General features: G+C 36.9%; 2 protein-coding genes across 2 annotated transcripts; one reads left to right on the top strand and one right to left on the bottom strand.

Moving 5' to 3' along the window:
* Positions 1-8,703: 8,703 nt before the first annotated feature.
* Positions 8,704-10,330, top strand: dlx2b (distal-less homeobox 2b). The gene is made up of 3 exons (XM_084403093.1): positions 8,704-9,211; positions 9,306-9,490; positions 9,651-10,330. Exons 1-3 carry the CDS (start codon positions 8,890-8,892, stop codon positions 9,969-9,971), a joined length of 828 nt encoding a protein of 275 aa, XP_084259219.1. The 5' UTR covers positions 8,704-8,889; the 3' UTR covers positions 9,972-10,330.
* Positions 10,331-12,763: 2,433 nt separating this feature from the next.
* Positions 12,764-24,218, bottom strand: metap1d (methionyl aminopeptidase type 1D (mitochondrial)). Its single transcript, XM_084402889.1, has 10 exons — positions 24,136-24,218; positions 21,201-21,364; positions 20,314-20,463; positions 20,057-20,205; positions 18,007-18,049; positions 17,741-17,904; positions 15,889-15,986; positions 15,386-15,433; positions 15,185-15,263; positions 12,764-13,999 (listed from the first exon to the last, which is right to left on the bottom strand). The coding sequence occupies exons 1-10, from the start codon at positions 24,173-24,175 to the stop codon at positions 13,921-13,923; spliced, it is 1,014 nt and encodes a 337-aa protein (XP_084259015.1). The 5' UTR covers positions 24,176-24,218; the 3' UTR covers positions 12,764-13,920.
* Positions 24,219-26,823: the final 2,605 nt, after the last annotated feature.

Below are 26,823 nucleotides of genomic sequence, written 5' to 3'. Positions count from 1 at the left end.
ATTCTATTTGGAGGATTCTTAAACACATTACATTTTGCTCAAGATAAAGGTTTGTAAAGAGTTTGTGACTAAGCATGCAGGTCTACCAAACATTTCCATTTATCTCAATGGCTGTTTCTTGGCTTGTTTAGGGAGGTACATCATTTGAAGTCTGACATCTTTTCTCATGGGCATAATTGTTTGTCAGCTAATCCTCTGAGCCATAAATGCCATGTGAATAATCACTTTGGAAGAACAGGAAGATGAGAATATGATTGGCTAAAGGAACATCCTAGGTTCAAACTCCCTGTTAAAGATCCATAACTATTTAGCTGACTAATTGTTCTAAAGAACAATTACAAATAATTTTACTGTACAGAAACCTACCAAAGTCAGCAACTTTATTTCATTTCTCTTTGGGTTATTAAATGAAATAACTGGACCCTTTAATCTTTAATCAAATAATAAATAAAAAAGTAAAAAGTAAAATTCTCCAACAAAAATGACAGGTCACTGAACATTGTAAACTGAGGGTCACATGAACTTCCAGTTACTGGAAAGCCTTACAACTGGTGAAATATATAAGTGAAAGATAGCAGTGCATTAATCTGGAAGACATTCAGTGTCCAAGATCTAACAAACATCTAACATCTTGTAGATGAATGTTTATATGTGAATAAAATGTCATTTTTGGGTGAACTAACCGTTTAAATGTTTATTTAGTAAAGGTCCTGTGTGTGTATGTAAATAAGAGTAAATAAAATCGCAAGCTCAGTTTGTAATCATAAACAGATGCACTGAAAAACTTTTACTGTCTGGGCTCCGAATGCTTGAACCACACCCAGAGGGTTTATAAACCAAGGTTAAAGGGAGGGAGAAGAGAGAGAGGAGATGAGGCAAAGGAGGATAAAGGAGACGATTGGGACATACACGCATTAATTCACACCAACTCACTGTATGAAACACTTCATAACATGAGTGTTTGACCTCAGGACGGAGGCAAGGATGAATCTGATTGATGGTATTTAATTTGCAATTAATTGCTTTGTTTCCATGGAGAATACTTAACACCCACAGTTACAGAAGACACATTCACACCGACACCATTAAGGAAAGGAAAGTGCTAAACCAATCACAACCTCCAGCAAAAAAAAGAAGTATATTTCAAGTTTATTTTATTAAGAATACTTAAGTAAAGTTCAAGTATATTTTTAAGTATACTTGATGTAGTAAGTATACTAATATCAATGTACTAGAAGTAAACTTGTAAGTGTACTATTTCAATACTGCTCGGGTTGGGGAAGAGTAAAGTAAATTTGAAGTAAATTCCTTCAAACAATGTATGTTTACAAGACAGTATGTAAAACTATGTGAATAAAGTATTTAATAGGCTACTCAATCAAAAGAGTAAACACAACTACAAGCAGAGCATACTTAGAATACTTAATTATAATTTTAAGTATATATCGATCAAAAGATTGTACAAGTATAGGCCAAATATACTTAGACTTTTCTGTCAGTATAAGTCAAGTATACTTAAAGGGATGGTTCGGAGTAAAATCAACCTAGGGTCCTTTGCACCATGACCTCGAGCCAAACACCTCGAGTTCATTTAAATAAACTCCTGATGTACTTACAAACTTTCCAATGCCTCGTTTTATGAGTACAGAACCTATTTGTACTACTGTATAAGTTTGGTACCATTCTGAGCATTATGGGGTAATTTATGAGATACATCCTTGGATCCGTTAGCGCCTGAACTAAGACATCCGGCTGATTTCTCTAAATAAGCTCTAACTTTAATAATGTTCGACCAAGGGAAAAAAGGCTTCTGGGGGGTGTTTGGCTTGAGGTCATGGTGCAAAGGACCCTAGGTTGATTTTACTCCGAACCATCCCTTTAAGTGCAGTTTAAAGTATATTAACTATAAACTTTATTTTTTACTTCTCTGTTGGGATTATTTGTAGTCTCTGATGTTACTGTTGTACACAATATATGTTGAGATTTACTAAAAAATCCCTTGTAGACATATAAAAAAACATGTTAAAACAGCTGCTTTTTATCATCCCAAATGACCCCTTGTATCTTGACAGGACATAAACTTTTCCCAGATTCCTTACAGCACAATTCCTCGCCCTTCTCTCTTCTTTATTTAATTTCACTTGTAACTTGCTACTGTAGTTACCCTTGCCCTCCTTTGATAAAGATTTTAGTGGATTTTATAGGGAGAATGTTGTTCTCTGTCACTCCCTCTACTCACTGAAGACACGAGGATGTTATTTATCCTGCTAACAGCTTTTGTCCACGAACAGATTCCAAGGTATGTCATATAACCTGTAGTGACAAGACTTCAAAAGTTACCTTGAAAAAAACTTTACAGCGGTAATAATGAATTCCCTAAAATTGAACTACGTCTCAAGCACACATAAACCAGACAGTTTCTGGTCTCATTGACTTCCATAGTAGGAAAAAATATATACTAATGAAGTCAATGAGGCCAGAAACTGGTTACTGATATTCTTCTAAATATCAGAAACTTGGGTGAATGGATTTGAAACCGGTAAAACTAAACTGTTTAACTCTGGGGGAGTTGTAAAATGAGCCTATTTCCAAAAAAAGTGGAGTATCCCTTTAAAGGGATAGTTCACCAAAAAATGAAAATTAGCCCATGATTTACTCACCAAAGGTATATATGACTTTCTTCTTTCAGATGAATACATTCTGAGTCCTCCACATGGCTCAGGGGGGTTAATAAAGGCCATCTGAAGCAAAGCGATGCATTTGTGTAAGAAAAATATCCACAGATTTAAAAACTTTTGACCAGTAAAGACTTTTTAAACTGTACAAACTGTGCATTCTATCCCATAAACCTAAACCTCCCCTTAAAAACAACCCTCACAGAAAACATTTGGGATTTTTACATAAAAAAAAAAAAAAAAAACATAATTTAGTATGATTTATAAGTTGTTTTTCTCATGTGGACCAAAAAAATGGCCCCACAATATCAAACATTTCTGGTATTACTATCCTGGTGGGGAAATTTTGGGACAATGGCATTATGTCCCCACAACATGGAATACCTGAACCACACACACACACACACACACACACACACACACACACAGAGAGAGAGAGAGAGAGAGAGAGAGAGAGAGACACTCACATGGGGGGGATGCCCCACCTGCACAACTCCTCCTAATCTTCAAACACACCTCACCACCCCTCGATTCCTCCCAGCCCTCCAGCTCTCTTTTTCACATGCTCCTGCAGGTCGTCTTGTTCTGTTCTGTTCTCAGAATGCATTTGATCTGCTGATGGCAGTTCAACTAAAACAGTGAACATTTTACGCAACAGACCTGTGACTGAAACTTTGGCTGTTTACCAGTTATTTTCAAAAATGGTTGTACATGCTGTTCCAAAACAAAATGTACACACAGACTTCACAGACTTTGTGTACTAATATTAGTTTGTTATCATTCAAAAGCATAAATGTGTTTGTGTAATGTGTTTAAAGACTGTCTGGTATGCCCATCAAGGATATTCTTATATCAACATCATCTTTAAACCCCTTAGCTGCACACTGCGGGAATACATCAAGAGGGACAGAGACCTCTAGAACTTTGAAATTCTATTCCACTGAGAACATGAGATGAGCAAATCTATCAACTTCATCTGGAAGTGATATTCACAACAGCACAACTGACAGGTGTGCAGGTCACATCAAGGGTATAAAGGGATTGGATTTGGGGGAAAAATGTTGGAATGTTACCCTCATAAATACTACTGACCATGTTGGTTTGTTTGATTCTACATTATTCCACTATAGTATGCCCTCTGGCACAACACATTCCCTTCTTACTTTCTTCAAAGCCATAAGAAAGTTAATATTTTTCTTGTTATATAAAATCATCGCTATATAAAATAATAAGTATTGGCTATCAGGTCCTTCCTCAGAGCACAAAGCACACACCCACAGGAAATGTACACACTTTGGGACAATGTGAATGAGGATGATGACTAAGAAACACTCAGCCAGGGTTGCACAAAAAAATCATGTTTAAGTAGCAGCCCATTTAGAGAGTCATTTTGATAGCTGGAAAGCTTATGCGTCATATTCTTGTAATACTAGTATGCGTGTAGGGCATTGTATTTAATATTCAGAATTAAGTCTGAATGTAACCGGAAACTAACCAGACTAGCCCTTTGTTTTTATTGCTCTTAGGGCATGAAAAACAAGATTGGTGCTTTTTTCCCCCCCACATACTTAGAGATATGAAAACACCTGATTGCTAGTTTTTCCACAGTCTGAAAAATCAATATATCGATGTAGATTGCAGTCTGAGGTTTTCTCAGAGAGAACTAAATTTGTCCATTTTGAGCATAATCAGAATCATCAGCTAATAAGGGTAAATCAACGTACTCTGGTAGACTGGAGGGAGCGTAAGCATTATCCAGTCTGAGGTGAGTTGTAGCTTCACCGGATGTAGAGACCATTTAAAAGAAACGCATTAGAAGTAATGTGCATTACGTAATCAGATTACTTATTTAATGTAACGAGTAAAGTAATGCATTACAAGTAATGTGCATTATGTAATCAGATTACTTTTTTGATGTAACGGGTAGAGTAACACATTAAAAGTAATGTGCATTACTTTTTTGATGTTACGAGTAAAGTAACGTATTACAAGTAACATGCATTATTACATAATCAGATTACTTATTTGACGTAACTGCAAATTACAATCTAATAACACAGTCAATTTATTTACAGCCAAAAAAGTAACTGCAGATGAAGTATTTTCAGGAATAACAATAGTAATAGGATGAATTGTAGCTGAAATATAGTGATGTATGCTGTCCGATTTAATGGACAGATGATTATTCAGAATCCAATACAATCTAAAATCAGTACTTGGAAAATGTAACAAAGATATTACTCTGTAGATGTTACAATTTTATTTATTTTTTTACAATTAAGAGTATCATAGAAGGAATGGATCGATATTCTGGAGCAATTTGGTATTTCTAAATGGCCGTCGACCATCTTGGTTTGGAGAAGAAAAAAATATTGACATACAACGGCTTGCCACTTGGTGGCAGTGTATAGGATGATGCACTAGTGTCCACTGTAGTGGTCAATGTGCAACTATGCCATCAAAGCTCATGCATACGCAAGAAAATGGCTTTTTAATAGCTGTCCACTGTAGTGACCTCTATGCTTGAAAGGGTTAATCACAACTTATTTGAACGGTAAGTAGACCAAACAAAGTTCAACAAACTCTAAACAGATGATTAAAGCACTGAACAGATGAGAACACAGTAAAAGAATAAACAAAGTGAAGAAAACTGTACTTATCCTAGAGCGTACTTATTATCTAAACTTTGTCTACTGCTGATTTGGTCTTCTCCAAAGAAAGCTGACATGTACTATGTTGATGAAAGCCAGGTGTATCTATTGTTGGAGCAAAGATGTTTGCTTTATGTTAAGTGACCTCTCTATTGGGTTCTTGAAAATGGATGTCATTGCATAGTTTGTGATACTGATTAAAATAAATCTGTTCTGCATTTGATTTAGTAAAAACAGTCATTGAATAGTGTAGGCCTGTTTGTTGTAACATATAGTTGATATTTGTATTTGATGTGTTCCTAAATCTAAATAATTCCTGTCCATTACTATACTTAACCTCATAACCTATATGACCTCTTTCATCTAATGCACAGTAAAACCCCAATTGCCTGAATTAGTAGGTTATTTAAGGAAACAGTGCCATCTTGTGTTTACTAATGTAGTTCAGTTGCATGAGCTAAACAGTTGTAAAATAAAATAAAATTCATACTTTTTCTTTGAATAAAAATGGCATAATTTTTATTTTACATTATATCATTTTATAATACAGAAATTCGCTAAATATAACAAGATGTAATGGATATGATGTGTCCAAACTCCATCAGCTACAATTTAAATAAAAAGGTCCTTTTGTGTTATTGCATTCACACAAAATCTTAGAAAACCTTTTGTTATCTTCTAAAGTTAAAACCTAACTTTAGTTTATCCCATTTCATATAACCTTATAATCTTGTCACTGGATACTCAGATTTGTTTAGTGGCTGTTATAAATTTGTAAATAAATAAAATAACGCGTTTCTGCTCCTAAGAAAGATAAAATAATAAAAATATTATTAATAATAATTATACGCATACTCCGCGGGGGAATTTGGGGTGAATTTAACTGCGGAAGACATCTCTAAAAAGGCCATTTCACATTTAAAGACGCAGGAGGGCGCCAGAGGTCCCCTCTACGACTTGTCACCTGCACACCTGGGGCCTCATTTATAACCGTTGCGTACGCACAAAACAGGCCCTGAAAGAGGCGTGCGACACTTCGACGCATACGTTGTGATTTATAAAAACAAACTTGACGGGAAAATTTGCGCACCTGCACGCAAACTCTGGGTGCGTACGAACGTTTTGGGGACTGAGCAGTTTTGGCGACACCGATGGTGAGCTTTTTGGTCACTTTTAGACAGAACATTTTAAGAAAATTATACATATACAGAAATATAATACAAATATAATTTCACTCACCAAGCCTATCACATGAAGCAAACATCCATCCATTTTTAAATGTCCGCGCCACCGAGCGCGTTGGGCCGTTTAGTGAAACTGGCGCATATTTATCTAACGGCAAATGAAGGAAAACCGTAAATCTTCATTATGAGTCCTAATCATAAATACAATGCATGTTCACAATAACAGTTTAAATAAATAAAAGAATGATTTAAACTATGTTTTAATCCTGATATACACATTTATGCCAGTCTCATTAATGGAGTTACTTAAATTACATGAAATCATTACTGAGAAGTTACGACATTTTTTTATATTCAATAAATATAAATATTTGTAGTAGATGCGATGCTTTTGAACACTTTTCCTGTGGCATGTTGTGTTTTAATGTTTTAACTACAGAGAGAATTGCTTATCATAACAGCAGATTGTCTGAGACAATATTTTCGTGCAAATAATGCACAACAAGGCCTATCTGTTCCCATTAAAAATATAAATAAATTAAAAAAATACTATTTGGCCAGTGGAAAAGATTGAGAAAAACTTTATCTGTTACACTATTTGATTTATTTATTCAAAAACAAGGCAAGGATAGGCTACTAAATTATTTTTAGCAATGTAATGTGACGGCACATCCATATCTCATATTTCCCTAATGTCTTGTACCGTTAAACATGGTATCACGTGGATGATTATGCATAGGCAAATGATATGCAGATGAGGATATGCATAGTAAAACTAGGTGTTGTAAGTTCCATATATGGTTATTTCGGGGAGGAGATGCATGTGCGCACAATATTTTGCTGACTGGGATTTATAAAGTGAAATTTGAGCAGGTTCTGGCGTATGCACGGTTTTATAAGTCTTGAATATTTTTTGGCGTACGCCATTTTTGACTTTCGGGCGCATGTACACTTTTAGTAAGGATGCTAGGCAGTAGGCACAGTTTTATAAATGAGACCCCTGACCTGAGCAGAAAAGAGCACAGACTGACTTCAACTGCGAACTTTTGAATATCCATATGACTGTATATAGTAATTAGCTGCAATGCTGCATACTGTAGGCTTAATGACCACCTATATTTTGATCCAATTCTTCATCCTTCAGAAAATAATTTCTAGACTAATCGAGTGACGGCACTTATACGATTTTATTGGCTACTTTACAGGCAACATGCTATTATAATAGCCTAATACTTTTAGTTTAAAATGTTTTATAAAATGACAAAATTCTGTTTTTTAAATCGCACCACAGCAGAGTCACCTGAGGATTACAGCTGGCAAAGCTTAGGCCACAGAGTTTGTTGAGTTGACAGAATACTTAGTAAATTGCCAGTTCTCGTGACTGAGGTAGTTTTCTATGTAGGTCTGTGTACGAGGCGTTTGGCGCGACAGAGCATCATATAGGGCTGGTTCCGCGCTTTATCCCTGGTGTTTACCGGGCAATAATTGCTGTTTTGCGCACCTGTGGGTGTGAGTAGACTGGCGCCGTCTGTGATTAGTCAGAGGAATGCAGACTGCTTCCGTAAGATACACTGACAACATTTCAACGATAGATGGCATTCCAGTTAAACCGTGCTTCTCAACAATGGAGAAATAGATCCCTTTAATCAAGACTGTAAGCTTCATTCGATAGTACTTTTAGACCATTAGTATGTCTAAATGTAGGTTATTGATAGAGTAATTTACATGCACAATGCTCCATTTGCCAGGTTAACGGTTCAGGCATCTTAACAAGGTTCCCTATAAACAAGAAACTTAAATTATAAATGAATCACATTTAATTAAATGATCTGCGCCAAAACGTTCTAGGAACGTGCTTTATGTCTTTAAAACTTTAGAGAAAGCAAAAACTCCTGTGCATTTAAGGGCTTTTTCCATCTGGAAAAACAAATAGCCTATAGTCTTTGATTTTTTCTTTTATAGTCTCTTTGTGAAATTTTGGACTATTGAATTTATATAGATTAATGTTTTTTTTTTTTTTTATCAACTCTTTGTAAATAAAAGACCTTTAAGACCAGAGCTGCAAGATGTTTTGTTATTCGACTTGTCAAAGGTCTTCCTTCAGCTGGCACAGACAGGACTGCCTGTGAAGCGATTGGTTCGCTTTACCACATGACGCCCAGTATATGGCCCGCCCGTCAGCATCTCCAAGGCAGAGACCGCCGCGGAGCTCAAACCCTCTATTAACCATGGATATGTGACTTGAGGCAAAACGAACTGCCTTTATAAGTTTTGTGATTTTTGTTTCACCGATTAATTGTTCGAGGTAGCCTACAGAATTTGAACATTATAAGTGGTCACGGTAAGTAGCCTAAATTCAGTTCACTTTTTCCTGCAAAAATGACCGCTGTTCTGGACAGCCTTGGCTCGGATATGCATACAAACCATGTTACCTCGAGCAGCTTCAGTACCGTTCACAAGTCGCAGGATTCCCCAACACTGCCGGTGTCAACTGTGACCGACAGCAGCTTCTACAGTAGTGCACAGACAGGACACTGCACAGGGACAGCGTACGCACAACTGGCATCTTATTCCTACCATCCTGGTACAGTGGGTAATGTTCACTACAGCCCCAAAGCTTACGATTTAGGCTATGCTGCTTCTTCCTATGGCGCTTATGGAACGTATGGACCCAGTGCTTCACCCACACCAACCGAACCGGGTAAGACCACCTCAGCATTCCCAAACGTCGTTTTCTTTTACCTACGTTGTCGTCTTATATTTTCCAATGACAATTTTGTGGTTCATTTTGATAGAGAAGGAAGAGAGTGAACCGGAGGTGCGCATGGTGAATGGAAAGCCAAAGAAAGTCCGGAAACCGCGAACCATCTACTCCAGTTTTCAGCTGGCGGCTCTCCAGCGCAGATTCCAAAAGACCCAGTATCTCGCGCTCCCGGAGCGCGCGGAACTGGCGGCATCTATGGGCCTCACACAGACCCAGGTCAAAAGCGCGGATTCTTTTTGTTGCTATGAAATGTGTAGACTGTATTTCTGTAGTAGCCTACTTTTATTTTCATTGCAGACCTGTGTCCAAAATTGTGTTCGTTGTTTTGGAATTGTACTGCCTTTTTAACTTTGCGCGTTGTTTTGAATATCCACAGGTGAAGATATGGTTTCAGAACCGACGCTCAAAATTCAAAAAGTTGTGGAAAAACGGCGAGATTCCAGCAGACCAGCAGATTGCATCCGGTGACTCTCCCTCTAACACTCCTCCACCACAGGCAGGTTGGGATTTCCCTCCGAACCAGACAGCGAACGACGCGGACACGGTTTCAGAGCAGCCCGCGGGGCCACCAAACACCACTGCCCCATCGTTCTTGACAAACTATTCATGGTACTCCTCCACGAATACGGTCACACATCTACAGCCCATAATACAACCTCATCACAGCTCTGCAATGAGTGCAGGGACCATATTCTAACAGAGGACTGAATACACCTGTTGTAGGAGGAAATAATAGGCGTATCGTGTCACTGGACTTGTATTTTAGGAGAACATTAACTTTAAAATCTATTTTCAGGCTGGGTTTGCTAAAGATGTTTGCTGTGGAATACTTTGGATGCGCTCGAACAACGCACATTAAATTATTTTTCTATTTATTTATTTGTTTTCGTTATAGTACAATTGAAAGAGGTAATCAGATGTTTATTTCACATTCCAAGTACAAACGGGTAGACCTTTTTCGTGTGTTGTACAGAATATAGGCCTACAGGTTTAGTGATAAATCTATTAAAATGCTTATACAACCTGCAGTCATAATTAAATGTGCGTTTTACTATCAATTAACGTTTCGTTCTTTGATTATCGCTTATGGATGTTTTCATTGACCCACGGTTTATCAGGTTTTTGTCTGTAAAAATGATACATGATCTTATCAAAGGATCGTAAAAGTGTCGTGAAGGATCGTACAACTGGCATCTAACCGTGTGTGTTGATATTTCCACGTCCGTTGAACCTTTGGCAACTTTTTTTCTTTAAAACGCTCAAATCATGTGAATGAAACTAAGTGTGAAATTTTGGACGCTCTCTGCGTAAATAGAGCATGGGTTCATATGCACTAATCAAATTTTTTTTTTTTATATAGAAATTATGGCTGCAAAGGTTTGCAGAAAACATTATTCTACAGACCATGCAGACTTTTTCTGTGCATAGACAATCTCTGTTTCAGTGCATATCAAAGCGTTTTTAATGCATGTGTGATTATTCGGTTGAACGAATCGAATTCTATTTAATCCTTTGTTAAAGAAAAAAGAAAAAAAAAAAAGAAATTGGTGAGGAGGTATCCTCTACCTCTGGCATTCAGACGCGTCTTGGCATGCGCAGAAGGAGATGCGAGGGCGTTCCGCGTGCGGCGAGGGCTCTTCCCACTCCAGACTCTCTGGAGTCAGCTCACTCCTCTTCCAGACGTTTTATGAACGCCACTCAACCAGAGAAAAAATACATAAAACCGCCTCAAGCAGACCGCCCTGGAAACATTCTCCTCGAGCCCTCGCTTCCAGCTCCAGCACATCAGCCTTGAGCTATTCTTGTACGGGGACACACAGTTCTCATAGCTTGCCTCACGTCTTTACATGGTCACGTTTAATATTTTTGGAACTAAAATAGTTACTGGAATAGGTGGGAAATCCGGATTACTCTAAGGGCAAAGCATACAACCACTTGCCCAAGTGTTACTTTCAAGTTAAAATGTGGCTTTGCCCATGTTTGCATATTCTGCAGTATCTGTAATCTAGTCCATGTAACCTTTTTGTCATTGTGAAATTGGGATTAAACGTTTCTGTAATTATAAGTATGGCAAATACATATTACAAACAGTAGATTGCATATTTGCTTTATTGGACGATTTGGCCCTCAAGTCAAGTGGAATATTTATGTTGTATGTCATGAACCTATTATTAATTTCTGAAATTCAAAAACATCTGTAGGCTATATCTAAAAACAGTCAATTGTATTTTAAAAAAGTAAAACATAATGAAAAGAATACGCCTATAACAGGAAGAAATCAATCAGCTTGACCGAACAAACAAACACAGCATAATCATCAGTATTCCCGAAGTTTAGGCTACTCACTAGCTATTTATAAAGAATAAAGTTTCATGGGCTGTTGTAACTAATTGTTTATATTCTATGATTTGTTTCTTTTGAGGTTCATTTGTGCTTCCGTGGTTTTTCTAAATATGGGCATCGTGGTTAGGCTACAGGCCCCGAATTCTTTGATTCTTATTGAAAAATACATCTATTTTTATTCTGATTTGGGGGTATCTCATTCTCAAACTCAAAGACCATGATTGTAGCACATTTGAACCGTTCTGCTTCACTCCTTATGTCAACATTCACAGCTGGCAGTAATTGAAATGCCAGGGCTATATTTGCAACCACACCAGTCCAAATGACTGCTTCCGTTTGGATTCAAAGCTATCTGCAAGAAGTTTGTAATATTTCTAAAAAAATCATTTGAATATCTTTTGATAAAGCTTTTTGTAGACTAATTAAGCAAAGGTTTACACGCTGGGTGGGCTGTCAGTAACGCAAAATTTGCAAACATTTTGATTTGCAAACATCTTGCTCGTTATTCTTTTCTTTCCTATGACCACAAGTAGGCCTATAAGATTTAGGAGAACTCAAAGAACCGCATCTGACTGTAAATATTGCGCATTCACGTCCACATAACAGGGGAAAAGATGGCCTATTAACTATTCACCAATAGCATATTTCAACTTCAAAAACTAAGAAAATATAATGAAATGCTGTAAATAAAACACAAAATTCGGAAAGAAAATGCTGAAACGAAAAGCGGTCAATACAAGGATCACAGGAACATACAACACCTGCTACGGTTCACCATGCTGTATCATCAGAAAAAAAAAAAACGCTTATTGATTCCCTGCCTATTCCCTTTTTCTTTTGTCCGACTGAAAAGATTCCCTCAGCGCCAGAAATTGCTCGTAATTGCGACAGAGGAAAATGCGCGAGGATGCACAAAAACTAAATGGCTGCAATTATGATTCGATTTAATGAGCACAGATTAGAAAGGCTGGAGGCACCATGTGCGGTCAGAGTGTGATCAAATCACAAATAGGCTAGACCTTCAACAGATAGCCTACAGAGTATTATGATGATTAATAATAATAGCTAATAATGTAACATAGTAGGCTACATCATCTTCATAATCTGACTTTTCTAGATTTGTGTTTTTTTTTTTTTTTTTTTTTTTGGTAAATGCTAGCCTATGTATTTTACGCTATGTGTTTTCATATTAAAGGCTACCTGAAAATCCATCCGCGCTGCCGTTATATAGCAGCCTAATTAAAAATAAAGACGAAGGATAATTATTCATGCACGTTTAAATCTGTTATCTAGTCCTAATAATATAGCCTATCTCTTGAAAATAATGTATTTTAATATAGGCTACATTATTAAGGACACAACAACTTTTGTATAGCCTATAGGTGATTTAAGTGTAACGGCGCGTTTCTTTAGCCTAGATACGGACGGTTTCAAGCAAAAGCAGGAATCTTCCCAGATGGCACAGCAAACGAACCTACGGATTAACTATAGTAAGGGTCACAGACTCACAGTGTAATTAACTTCAATTGTACAGCCACTAAACAGGTGTAGCCCAGAATGGAAGTCGGCTCGAGATTCGTGCTCACCTGAACGCACTTTCTGGTCATTTGACTTCTTTCATCCAACGTGTTTTTAAAACGATTTAATAGCTTAGGCTACTTGTAAAATGATTTATTTTATACCATCAAAATTGACTTCAAATACTGGACACACATCTATTCTCACTGAGGAATGAGGATGCATGCGCACTTGTTCAGGCAGCACAATTCAAACTCTGTCAAATGTCAGACAGCATAAGCAGTCTCCGAATGATGTCGTGAAGCAGATATAATTATAGGGTATTCTTGATAAGCTACACATGGCTCATACGGTAACCCATGGCCCATAAATATAATCACCTCTCGAGAGATCCACAGCGCTAACTACATTACTGCGGAGTAATATGATGATGTACGGAGAAACCCCGCCATAATAATAAGACATAATGACATTTCATTCCCTGTGCTTTCAATGAGTTCTGTCAGAGATGACATCAGAAACCAAAGAGTTTGGAACAGTGAAGAGATTGTGAAACTCATTACACAATAACCTACATGCATTAAGTAATTAAACCCATTAATTCAAGATGTAAAAACCCATTAATGGAGCTGCACAGCTGTTTCAATAAGACATTTGGTCAAGCTAATCAAATAATACATTGTCTACATGTTAAGAAACACATTTATTTAAATAACAGCTTGTTATTCTAAATACTTCCAGAGATCACACGTCACACTTCAAGATGTTCCATAATTCTTGTCCAGTCAATCTTCATCTGGTAGTTCAGTCAGAATCTCTACACCATCGCAGGTGATGACAACCGTGTGTTCAAATTGTGCCGATCTGAGTATTAACACACAAGACAAGAGAACACACACACAGGTGAACATGTTGAGAGATTCAGTCTTCCAACTTAATAGAGCAGGTTTTCAACCAGTGGGCCGGGTCCCACTAGGGGGCCTCAGCAAACTTCTAAGTAGGCATAAAGGGGGGCCTTAAAATTACTTAAAATAAAGATGAAACAAGCATTAAAATAACTAAATATCAAGATGAAACAACTTAAAAATCAAGATATTTTAATTTAACCCCTCAACAACTTCCCCCCCCCCCAACCAGGTCCCTCCAACCCAAATGAACTATGTTACAAGGTGGCGATTTTGTGTGAATCTTACAAAAACGTATGATTATTAGAAAAATGTAAGCATGGTCCACCTCTAACCCAGCCTCTAAATATACCCGTCAGTTGGGCGTAAGCAGAACGTAGGAAAATGAGATTGTACAAATTCATACTAAATAGCCACCAATTTGCCAAAATGTAAAATAGTTACGAATTGCCATGAGATTGTGGTGTTGTTGTTTTTTTCCTTTGAAAAATTATAAATGTAACCTGTCATAAAAATAAATAAATTAAAAAAACTCAATGAGCATTTTTATACATTATGAATATATATTTTTCTAGCTAAGCCAAGCTCTAAAATATTTTGTCAGATAGAAATTGTGAGTAAAAAAAAAAAAAAAAAAATCCTTATCTAGAAAATCGCAAACAACTGGACTTAGAGTCAAAAAGGTTAATAACCACCGCCTTAGAAGTAGAATTAAAGGAAGGAATGTAAATATCCATTTTCTTATAATGCATATTACGTCATGCATATTATAATTACTTAAAAATCAGAGCTCTAATCAACCACTGACCAAGTAGTAACACTCTGCTCTCACCTGCCAACAGGGCAATCAGCTCATTTGCAATTAACATTGGAGTGCTCTCCAGTGAAATATATGCTGTTAAAGGAAAGTTTATAGCAGAGCACTTAGCTCTCTGTGTGCTTCAAATTCTGAGGGTACTTAGTCTTTCTGAGCTAAATGTCAACAGCCAATAGAAACAAAGTTCTTGAAGATTCTCAATAGAAATTGGCCACTTATTCTAGCATGGAGTAATGAATGATTAATGTAGGCTACATGTAAATGGCTGCATTGGGCGCTCATTAAAAAGGTGGTGAAAGAACTGTGGGTGGAAAAATTGAACCACACCTTTTGTCATCCACAGATACAGCAGTCCACTTGTCACTCAGGATCCTGAATTCTGAGGATCCCTCCATAAGAATGGGTTCTGGAAAAATGGGATATGATGGTTAAACTTCCTAAAATCCTACACATTCATGCTTCCATTGATGTGCTCAATAATTTTCAGTCTCTCTGTGATCTAAAACAACGATCAGTACACACACAGACCTATGGTGAAGGACATGCCCTCTTCCATCTGTAGATCATTGTCATTGGCTGTAAAAGAGAAAAACAGTATGAACCCTGGTGATAATAAGGGTAAAACATGTCGAGGATCACGTCAATCCACTTCATCCATACAGTTACAATAATACAAAAACGAAATCGCTAAATAAGTAAAGCTTAGATATATATTAAATGGTTTGTTCACCCAAAACGGAACATTCTGTCATCATTTACTACCTTTATATTAATCTAAACCTGCACGAACATAAAATACGATACTATGAACAACATTCGTTTCCAAACAACATTGGACCTTACTGACTTCCATTATAAGGACGAGAAAAACAAGAAAAAAAAAACCTGAGGCATTTTTCAAAATATCCAGTCATACAGGTTTGGAATCATATGTTGCGTAAACTATCCCTTTAAGCCAGCCAATCAAGGCCAATGAAGATTCTAATTAAGCACAATGAATGAATAATACGTTAAATAATTTGAACTCTTACCATGATGCCATATCTCCGGATGACCATGGAAATAAGTTCCGATCCCATGACCGATAAAGTATGGACACACGCGGAATCCATTAGAATGAGCTATATTGCTGTAATTCAAAAACAAAGATGATAAGGGAACACTATGATTTATTTTTAGCCAAGTTTATCTTGATACATTTCTTGTTTATTTTTTCTCTTTTGGATAAAAGTTTCTACTAAACAATTAACAGGGTAGTTCATCCAAATTCAATCTGTTCATCATATAAAGCAATAGTCTCTTCAGAAAATATGGACTAAACCACTAAATTCATATGGATTAGTTTTAGGATCTCTTTATGAACTTTTTGAAGCGTCAAGTGTCTGTTGTGTAGCTGTCAATGGAGGGACTGAAAGCTCTCAGATTTCATTAAAAAAAATCTTCATTTGTCTTCTGAAGATGAACGAAAGTCTTACGGGTTTGGAACAACATGAGGGTGAGTAATTGATGACAATTTTTTCCATGTCATTTCCATTTTTTCTAAACCTTCAAGTGTGAAAGTAAATGTACACATGGGGTAAAATAATTCTGGTTTACCAACGAGTCTACACCCAATTAGGGCGTTGCCTTCTACATGTCAAATTTAACCATGTTGCCTACATGTACATAACATTTCAGACAGCTTTTTACAGTGTCTGAAACGCACGCACACTAGAAACATTCTAGAATAGTTGTTTTTTTATATATTCGGGGAGGGGATAGGTAGAGGACAAAGAAGGTGTATAACACAAAAAGAAAAAGACGAAAGAATAAAAGACAGAGACAAAGAAATGCAAAGAGACAGTTTGAGAGAGGATGCCAGGGTGCCAGCATGAAAAAAAAATAAAAGGGAGAGAAGGAGTGAAAGAGAGGTCTAAGTGCTTTTTCCTGAGGAGAGGTAATTGTTCCCTCTGTGTGTATATAATAACAGTGTATGTCCCTGTAGAGGCTCAGAATCCTACGCACAGAGAGAGAGAGAGAGAGAGAGAGAGAGAGAGAGAGAGAGAGAGACAACAAAAGCATTGCTTCCTCAGGCACAGAAGGAATATCTATTGCTACACTGCAAAATGAATGAAAATCCTCACATTTAATCACCTAAATGCATTAATTTCAAGATACATGTAAAAACACACATTTATGTCATGAAATTAAAGTAGAAATAATAAAATATTCACAGTACACTTTTTGTCAGGTACACACTAATTTCAGCATCTCTACAATTGATGTTTTGCAGATTTATGTCTTTGTATTAGAAGTGTAAAGTCAATAAGATGTTGTTAAAGATGTGTCTGTACTGTATGTGAGTGATTGAGAATGTCCTCTCTCTGTGAAAAGGCTCCTGCGGATCTTTTCGTGTCTCTGTGGGGAGCTGAATCCACCCTGGCAGAGTCTACGATTCTCAAAGACAGCAGGAGCAAGCCTGTAATTTACTTCGCTCTCTCTCTCACACACACACGGACACATGCACACATCCAACAAGACAAACTAACCTGTAATTTACACCCCTTTGCAGGAAAAAACCCAATGCATTCTGGGTAATTGCTTGCTCGGCGCTCACTGAGAAATACATTAACTCTGTGTAGTCCTTCAGACACTACACTATCAAATAAGGGCTTCATAGCCTGACAAGACAAGATTGCTGTCTTTCTTCTACTTTTGTGCACAAGAGGGATAACAGAGAGGTTTAGGGGTTATATGTGCTATTTTTAACAAGAACAAAAAAAAGAGCAAGTGGGTGAATGTAATGAATAAAAGAACATTTCCCACAGACATCATTCTTGAAGGTGCTGGATGCTGTTAAGAATTCAACCGGCAATGCAAACTGGGATGAGTGTGGGAACGAACCTTATAGTGTTGCCAATGACGCACAGAGGTTGTCCTGGTCCGCAGGCGGCGATGGCCTGATCTCTGCACTGACGAGCCACATCCACTAACTTCCTCCCCTGTTCGTTGACTGAGCCAATCAGAAATGTCTCTGAGGTGTCACCGTGGTAACCTTCCAAATAAACCTACAGAATGCAAATCCACTATTTACAGATACTCAGATGCGTGAAATAGTACTTCATTGGAATCTAACAACAATGAACTAACAATTTAAAGAGAGCACTTACTGTTACGTCTATATTGATGATATCTCCATCCTGCAATGGCCGACTAGAAAATGAAACACAATATTGTCTGTATATGGGTCAAAGACAGGACTGTTGTATTAATATCATTCATTCATTAATTCAAGATGTTCAGAAATACATTGAAGATGCAATTCATACATTCTTTTATGATAAGCATTTCTGTCAGGACCACTATCGTCAAAAAACGATTGACAATTAGCATACAGTTTTGATTGGTGGTATGGTTCTGTTCTGGGCGAGAACTCCCTGTGCATCCATGCAGCCTAGCATGGATAAGAGCAGGGAGAGCAGCAATAACCCCCCTTAGGGTAAACAGAACAGAATTATTTAATTATTTAATTTTAATGTACAACATAATTAGAGAATTTTAGTCTGATTCAAAGGGGACTCAGAATGCCAAATCCTGACTGACGAGAGGAGGAGCTGGGGATGGAGGAGGGTAATTAGCTCCTGAGAAACGTGATAGCTGCTGATAATACTGAAGGAGCTTATATATGTATACAGTGATAGTTGTCCTATTCCTATAGGTAGACGTGGATCAGCTGAGAGTCAGCTGATGCGAGCTTGACTAACGAGACCGGCCAGAACCGACGCTACGCTTGATGTTTTTCATTTCTGAATCAAAATTCATTTTGAGCTTTTTTAGGGAATAACGTACAAAATGTCGGGGTGATACAACCGTCCTGAAATCATTGGGAAGAAAAAATAATTCTTAAGTATGTTAATGTTAATGTTAAGTATGTTAGCATAGTCTTTTATTATTTGTTGGTAGTCAGTGCTTTTAGTTGGTTTCAGTGCTTTGTAATATTTGAAAAACATTTATTCACAAAATCAAAGTTACGTGGTGCGACCAACATGCTGATATACGCAGAAAAATTTGGTGTGACCAACATGCAGAAAACAATTCAAGACTTTAACTGTGTACCAGAGGCTGCATCATTTAAAGGACTCAGACTTCAAAGGCCTGGATTTTGTAGAAATGTTTATTTAACTGTCTGAAAACAAAACTAAATATGTTTACAGTGGTCCATTTCTGTACATAATAATACGTAATGTAATCCTTTGTCACGCCGCTGTGACGCAATCGGCCTTCGAAGGATGCAGCCTCTGAATTGGGACACAGCTTTTGTATCAAGGTCAATAAGTCAGATAATTTGATAACTTTTTACGACAAGGTAAAGTTCAATCCGATTGTCTTATTTTGTCACATGACTCCCCAAAAAGTTTATTTTATAATAAAAAGTAAAATATGACTTTTTACTGGATGGTTACACTACTTGAGTAAATAAATGTAAACTTTTATTGAAATTGGTATAGCAGTTTGAAACCAAAATGAATACAAAGTCTAAATCTACATGTTTAAGAAGTTGGCACATGTGCATTAAACTAGATTTGTAAAAGATTTTTCCTTTATCATGATATTTGATGTCAGGGATGCCCAGTCCTACACCTAGACCTCCTGAAAAGTTTAGCTCCAAACTTAAGTTAAACACACCTAAACCAGGTAATCAAGGTACTTTTGAGTGTGTGAAAAAGAGCCTCCAAGGTTTACCCAAATGGATATCAGTAGAGGTGAGGCTTTAGTATGTTGAATAAACTGCTTTTGTGAGAAAACAGATCATCACTACAAGAATTGACTTGCAATTTTGCAATAGGTATGATTCAGTTTTGACACTTCTCATTCATTTCTATGGTATTCGCAAACAGTGATTGACTGTCATACAACTCTGAATACGATTCAGTGACGTCAAGGCTATAATGTTATCAAGCCACAAGTGATCCAATTTGACCATTGCACGTTCTCCAATAGTAGAGCTGCGTATCTCTGCTAGAAACTTTTAGGGAGGTGTTGGAGCAGGTTGTACCTAAACTCTTTGGGACCTCTTTGGTACCTAAACTCTCTAAGGACATTGGCCCTCCAGGAGCAGGATTGAGTACCCCTGTTCTATGCTATTGACCCATATACTAACAGACAAATTTATAGACTTTCAGTCACAACAAAGCAGTCACATTTATAGCACGCAGTTACCTGTCTGGAATGCCATGGCATACTACATTGTTAACAGAGGTACAGACGGACTTCGGAAACCCCCCATAATGTAAAGGAGAGGGGTAGGCATTGTGTCGAACCGCTTCCTGATGGACTATAAAGTCTATTTCATCTGTCGTCATACCAACCTGGCAAACAAACAATATTGTGGTGTCTGCAAATAACAATTCAAGGACATGTCACATCAAGCTTATTCAATGTTACAGTCTCAAATTTCAGATAAGTGTAGAGTATACCTTCAAACTCTTTCCTGCCAGCAGCAGTACGTGTCTGGCTAGTTGGCACGCTCTTCGTAATCCCTGGATCTGCTCCTCATCTTTAATCTCTATGTAATCTGGCCACTCAGGCACTTTGCTGGATGACACATAGTCCGGCCTCTGAATGTGCTGAGAAAAGAGCAAGTCTTTTTCAAATTTAAAGTTGGCATCAAACGAAAGTTGCGATAGTCCTTTCTTTGCTATTAAGATGTATAACTGAGTGAAACGGCTTCTCGAACAAGAAAAATTTAGAGCGGGACTCGATTTAGTCCATAAGGAATAGTTCAGATCATTGTGGTTTTCTATAGCTGTGATCTCATGTGAGTGACAGGTTGTCCCACCCTCGCGCCAGTAAACACTTCATCAGACAAGAGAAGAGCTATCGTTGCAAGAAGGAGGGGAAATTATTTTTATTAAAGATTACACATGAATAAAAAAAAAAAAAAAAAAAAAAAATAGTAATGTTAACATAAATCCTTTATAATAAATTTGTCAATTTTGATTTCATGGTGACTATAATCAACATTAAACTTTTAAACGTTGTCAAAACCATCCACACAGGGATCCGCAAAAAAAAAGCTGTATTATGCTGCCAGGCCAGTAGTTGGCAAGGTCACTTTGTAAAGAAAAACGACATGCCTATAGACTGACAGAACATGTAACACCATGCGCATGATGTCACCCTTTTCACAAATTTGCGTTTTTGTAGTTTACACCAAGACAATAACGGAATCGTTTTCAAAAACGTTCACTTTGAAACCGGTTTTCAAAAGTTTGTGTTTTCAGGCCCCCAAAACGCTGTTGAAACGGCGTAGTTGAAAACGGTGTAGTGTAAACTCAGTGTCATTTGATGATGCATTGATTACCTTGGGTACAGCATAAGAGGGGCGCACTATGGCAGGCCGGACCACACTGGAACTTTTTGATTTCCTCCAGAAGAAGCATCGGCGAGGTGGGCATTGGTTGGCACCAGGTGAGCTCCTGTGGCAGATGGGCAGCTGTGCTACTCTCTGTAGCAGCCTTGAACCACCTACGCACAGCCAAAAAGATGAACAAATGGTGTGATAGTGCACTGCAAAGCGTACTTCTCTCTTTCGGCTATCAAGTGTGATTCCAAATTATAGTGAGTGTAAATGTTCAGTCCAAAGGGCACTTCAAACGATATACCGTATGGAACAAGACTCTATATCGATAATCTCTTCATAGGATGTGGAATCAAAAATAAAAATAAAGTTTAAAGGTAAAACTGTTGGAATTTTTAACCAGCTTATTTCACTACATAAAGTACACCAGATGTGACCATTACAATGCCATAATTATGACTATAGGACAAATAACAGTTAATAAAAGACACCTATTTAAATTAACATGTGTTTGTGTGTATAGTATACGTATTTGTGTGTATACGTATTTCATTTAAAAAGGTGTCTTTTCCTAACTGTTATTCGTCCTAGTCATACAGTATATTGCAAGTTTATATCACGCAATTCTTCTTTATATCACTTAACTCTTTATATATTATTTCGTTTATATTCTTTATATCACCCAATTCTTCACGCAATTCACCATTTGTTCTGACTTCATAGCTCACATATCAAGCAACTAAGAAAAAAAGTCTGAATTGCGAGATGTAAACTCACAATTGCGAGAAAAAAAGTCAGAATTGTGAGATAAAAAGTCGCAATTACTTTTATTTTTTTATTCTGTGGCGGAAATAAGCTTCCATAGTTTTTACATTAGAGTTTCAATTTGAAAATATATATGTGTAATTAATTACAGAAACCTGTGCAATTAATTCATTTTTTTTTTATTGATTCACAGCACTAATTTAGATATAGAAAATTCACATTGATGAATTAAATTATATAGAATACACACACACACACACACATACATATATAAGAAATAGGTAATTCATAATATTTATTTACACTAAAATAGTAGCCTATATCATAATATTCGTATTTGTGTGACTCAAGTGTTGTCTGTGTTTGACGACATTGCAGGACATTTCAACCAAATTTTCAAATTAATTTTACCAAGTGAAATTAAGGTCTATTCCTTGCTTAGACTCTGTGAATCATGTCCCAACCTATTCCCTTTCTCAAAAGAACAACACAGCTGCAATGTAAACAAATAGTCCAAACAATTACACCATGCAATGATGCTCTCATAATATGATGCTTAATTTTTAATCTGAACCACACATGAAAATAATTCACCACCATACATCAACAACCATGTTGTAACTCATTCCAACAAGGACTGCAGAGGTTTGTCTACAGGGGAAAAAAAAGAAATAACTTTTTTTTCTGAAGACACTGCGGTCAAAAGCCCAAAATAAGTGCAGTTATACAGGGGTTGAGTTACAAAGATGAAAAAACCACTGATGAAGGGAGTAACTCAGAAGCAGCGAGGGGTGGCTGGGGGGTTTAGAATAAAGGCAGTAGTGGGTTAACCCAGGGTGGGGTAGCGGGTGTGTGTAGTGACAACAATTTGGGTGGCAGAGAGCAAAGGATGTGGCCAAGGATGTGGATTGCTCTGAATTCCCTTTGTGTGTATGTGTGTGGTCGACTTTAGACTTATTCTGGTGCTTTAGCTGTAATATATAATCCTTCCTTCAGGACTGCAGTATATCAATGTCATCTGATAGTCTTAATGTCAGTGTATTTCCATTAATTGCACTGTAATCCCAGAGGCGACCATTCCCAATTCACATACTATCTATCCTAATCAGTATGCAGGATTGGAATTAGCGTACCTCTAAATGTCTGGATGGTCTATTATAATTGGTGATGGTTAACTTCATAACTACAAACATGGTGGAAATGTGAGCAATCAATAGTTCTTTATTTGTTATTAAGAAAATAATTAATGTCAAGTAAGCTTAATGATTAATGCTGTAAAAAAGACAAACTACTTTGTTTGTTTTTACCTATGGCAAAGCAGTTGCTCCAATTCATGCTTATTAATAATTATTGTCATGTCAACTGGATAATTTTATGTGTCTCTACTGTATTTCTTATTGTGCCCTAAACATTCTTTAGTAATAATCTTGAAAACAATAAGTGTCAACACTATCGATTAAACAAATAGGAAAATCTCAAACAGAAATATGAGGTGAATGTATTTGCTTGGTTATTTTTTATTTTGCTATTGATTGTATTACTGAAAAAAGGTGAAGGTCAGACTGTTGTAGGGGAGACCATGGATGGTTGTAACACTGTTATTTTAACCACTTAAAAATTATAGGGATGAAATAAGTCATAACATTTCACTTTTGGGTTATAATTCATTTAAATTTAAAAGAAAAAAATGCCATGGCTGAGAGCTGTAATGCTACTTTCCCTATTTACTTCTACTGGACCCACAAAGACTCTGCCAAACCAGCAAACAATAAAGAGCTCCAAGACATGAGTCCAGCCTTTCCATAGTCTAGTCTTGGAACAGTAAATAGTGCTTGAATAAGTAAGCAAATTAAACTTGTTTATTTTTAATTGTTAAAGATTTACTTGAAAGAACCAAATATAAAAGCTGAAAACCCCATCTTAATCAACAACTAAACTGTATTGCCCACTATGGTGACTAACTTATAGCTTATAAAACAGCGCGGCTGTTTTTGGGTTTCATATTAATACGTGTATCCCGCGTACACTGACGATAAGCGATTATAAATAATAAGACATGAGCGAAAACTGTCTCGTTTGAGTCACTGGCTTGCCTTACCGTCCGAATGAGTATTTATATTCTACAATTTAGACAGAAAAGTCTACCCCTTCCTAAATGAACCTGTAAACCTACCTGTTCTGTAAAAGCATTGAGCGGCACAGGGCGCAGCCATGTTTTCCACGGAGGAGAGTCACGTGCTCTTCAAAACAAACAGTAGGGCGCGTCTTCACGTTAGATTATTTTGTATACAGTATATTTATTAATTCAAAGTTAACTAGTGATGTAAAACCCTAGTGTGGACGTGTAATTATTTTTTTTATTATAAAATCGATGTCACTCATATTCCAGAATTTAGTCGACTATACTAGGGAAAAATCCCTACATTTAGCTAAAATATTGATTCTGATTTTTTAAGCCAGCTGCATCAATGTTATAGTACACAGACCCCTAGTGAGCATGCTTAACAAAAAGCACTTTGTATTAACTTGTTAAGCAGGCATGTTTGCCTTATTTCCATACATAATAACCCTCAATTTTATCTGGAGGGCTTGTACATTGTGTAGGCTATATGGTGTGTGAAAAGAGTCAAGACAAAGGGGGTCTGATGCTCCAAGGCCCAGGGAACATAAATGAGGGGTGTGAGGTCAAAGCAGCTCTGCACCTGCTGGTGGCAAGACCTCAGACCTGCACTTCTGAGACAGAGCTGAAACAATAATGGATGTTTCTGGGATTCAGAAGACAGAAAGACATTTGTGATTGCATAATATCATGGTATTTTCTCAGCTGCATAGATGTTAAATATAAGGATTATCGCTCTGAATGCTATACGATAATACCATTCTGTAAGATCTGTCCTGTTTTTGAAGCTTAAATTGGTAAGAATGCATGAATAAAAATCTAGATTGAGTCACATAGATCAGGGTTTTATAAACTGGGGCCGCAAGGGAGTGATAGGGGGTCCTTGGAAAAGTTTAGAGAAAAACACTGAAAAAACTGTATTAAACTAACCAAATACTAACTAAATTTGATTACAATATTTTTATTTGATTTAAATAAATAACTAATTGATAAAAATAATAAATGAATGAAATTTGATTTAAATAATTAATTAATAAATTAGATTAAAATAAATAAAAATGGCTTTTAAGTAAATAATAAATCATAGTGTGTAAAAATGGCAAAAAATAATATTTGTAATTATTAAAGCTACAATATGTAATTCTTTTCGCAGCTAGGGGTCGCTGACCTCTTACAATAACAAAGGCGTAGATTGATGACGCAGTGAATATGCCGAATCATGAACTTTGTCGTCATGCCGATGGATCTAATAATGTTTATGGGAAATAATGTTTATGGATGAGTGAATACATTCATGTTTTTTTAACATGACTGGGGAATGAAGCAGGGCGCGATTGCTAATAAGAGACAGATATCAGTGCCACAACGCGAGTCCTACGGATATAAAGGAATGAGGACATTTAATTCTACCGAACTACCCGCAAGTGCTGAATTACTACTCAAACTGGTCAGTTTATGTAACAAATTAAACTTGTGAGGGAACGCAGCGCTGTTTCGTTTGGTCTAACATTACACTATCATACTAAACAGCATTTGAGTGTGTTGAAAGTTATAATGTTAAACTATGTGTTAGTTTGTTGGCTGCATGAGACAGTAAGCTAGATCAGCATTAGAATAGCATACTGATCATATTCTAACATTTTATCATGTTGAGCTATATAACATTAATTTGTTTTATGTACATTTGATCACCTGTCTAATAAAGTACATGCAAGAGCAGCATCTCTGTCAAGTCCAAGTTAGTCGCGGACATGGAGCTCTCGGCATCTCGAAAACGCCAAGCTGATATTGATCCTCGTTTTAGTTCTCCTTTTGTCCCAAAGTCTGCTTATCATGGTCCATAATGTTTGAACGAAACAACAACAGCGTTTCGCTAGACATTACGCACTACACCGTTGTCCACATCTGTCGCCATGGATAGCCTACTATGGCAGCACAAGCAGAAACCAGGGATAACGCGGATATTACGTCATTGACAGGCGACAAGTGAACAGGGACGGGCACTATTTAAAATTGTGAATTTATCTGAATTTACAAATTCTTGGAAACATGTAGGATAATGGAAGTACACAATTGAAAGAAATATATAACACTGTGTAAGTGGTTTTTGGATATTTTGATAGAAAATTCTTACATATTGTAGCCTACCTTTAATGTCTTTATACATGAAAATATATAATCATATATATGCCTTTTAAACTTTAGGATGGGGGTCCCTCTCATGAGGATGATCATATTTGGTCAAAAGACATAGATTGTGGGTAATTTCATAGTCCAGTAAAATGTAGGCCTATTTTCATGATTTCTGAGAAGTATTTAATTGCATGCATATTTTCTAGTGTCGTATGATTGCACAATGAAAAATAGCAAAATAATGTATCTTCTTCTGATAGCATGCGGTTCATGTAGAGCACACTGCATAGCCCCAAAATACGGCTGTTATGTGAGCCATGAATAAAGGCAGCAGTGCAGTTGTTTGCTATGTGAGTTATTAGAGGAGAACAGTTTTGGAACAGGCTAGGTAAGACCATATGCACAAGACCTTATCTGTCTGGTATCTAAGGAAACATGCACCAACCGAAACGTTGACACATTTTCTCATGCTCATAAATCATGGGTGACTGCAAAATGTCTAATGAAGCACAACATTAATACAGCTAAATCTTCAGGATCAGTTCTACAAATGTTTAGTGATTGTTTGTTTGGTACTTTTGGTTCGTCTCAATGAATCATTTAGGAATT

Source organism: Rutilus rutilus (assembly GCF_951802725.1).
Source record: "Rutilus rutilus genome assembly, chromosome: 2".
Taxonomy (NCBI): domain Eukaryota; kingdom Metazoa; phylum Chordata; class Actinopteri; order Cypriniformes; family Leuciscidae; genus Rutilus; species Rutilus rutilus.
Note: the sequence above shows the minus strand (reverse complement) of the source record. Positions and strands in the feature narration are given on the sequence as shown.

Excerpts from the sequence above, each read along its gene's own strand:
- dlx2b (XM_084403093.1), top strand. The coding sequence starts at position 8,890 with ATGACCGCTGTTCTGGACAGCCTTGGCTCGGATATGCATACAAACCAT. Across the intron at positions 9,212-9,305 it reads ACCCACACCAACCGAACCGG|AGAAGGAAGAGAGTGAACCG; the intron begins GTAAGACCACCT and ends TCATTTTGATAG. Across the intron at positions 9,491-9,650 it reads TGGGCCTCACACAGACCCAG|GTGAAGATATGGTTTCAGAA; the intron begins GTCAAAAGCGCG and ends GAATATCCACAG.
- metap1d (XM_084402889.1), bottom strand. The coding sequence starts at position 24,175 with ATGGCTGCGCCCTGTGCCGCTCAATGCTTTTACAGAACAG. Across the intron at positions 17,905-18,006 it reads TCATCAATATAGACGTAACA|GTTTATTTGGAAGGTTACCA; the intron begins GTAAGTGCTCTC and ends TGCATTCTGTAG. Across the intron at positions 14,000-15,184 it reads GTATCTGTGGATGACAAAAG|ATCGGCACAATTTGAACACA; the intron begins GTGTGGTTCAAT and ends GTTAATACTCAG.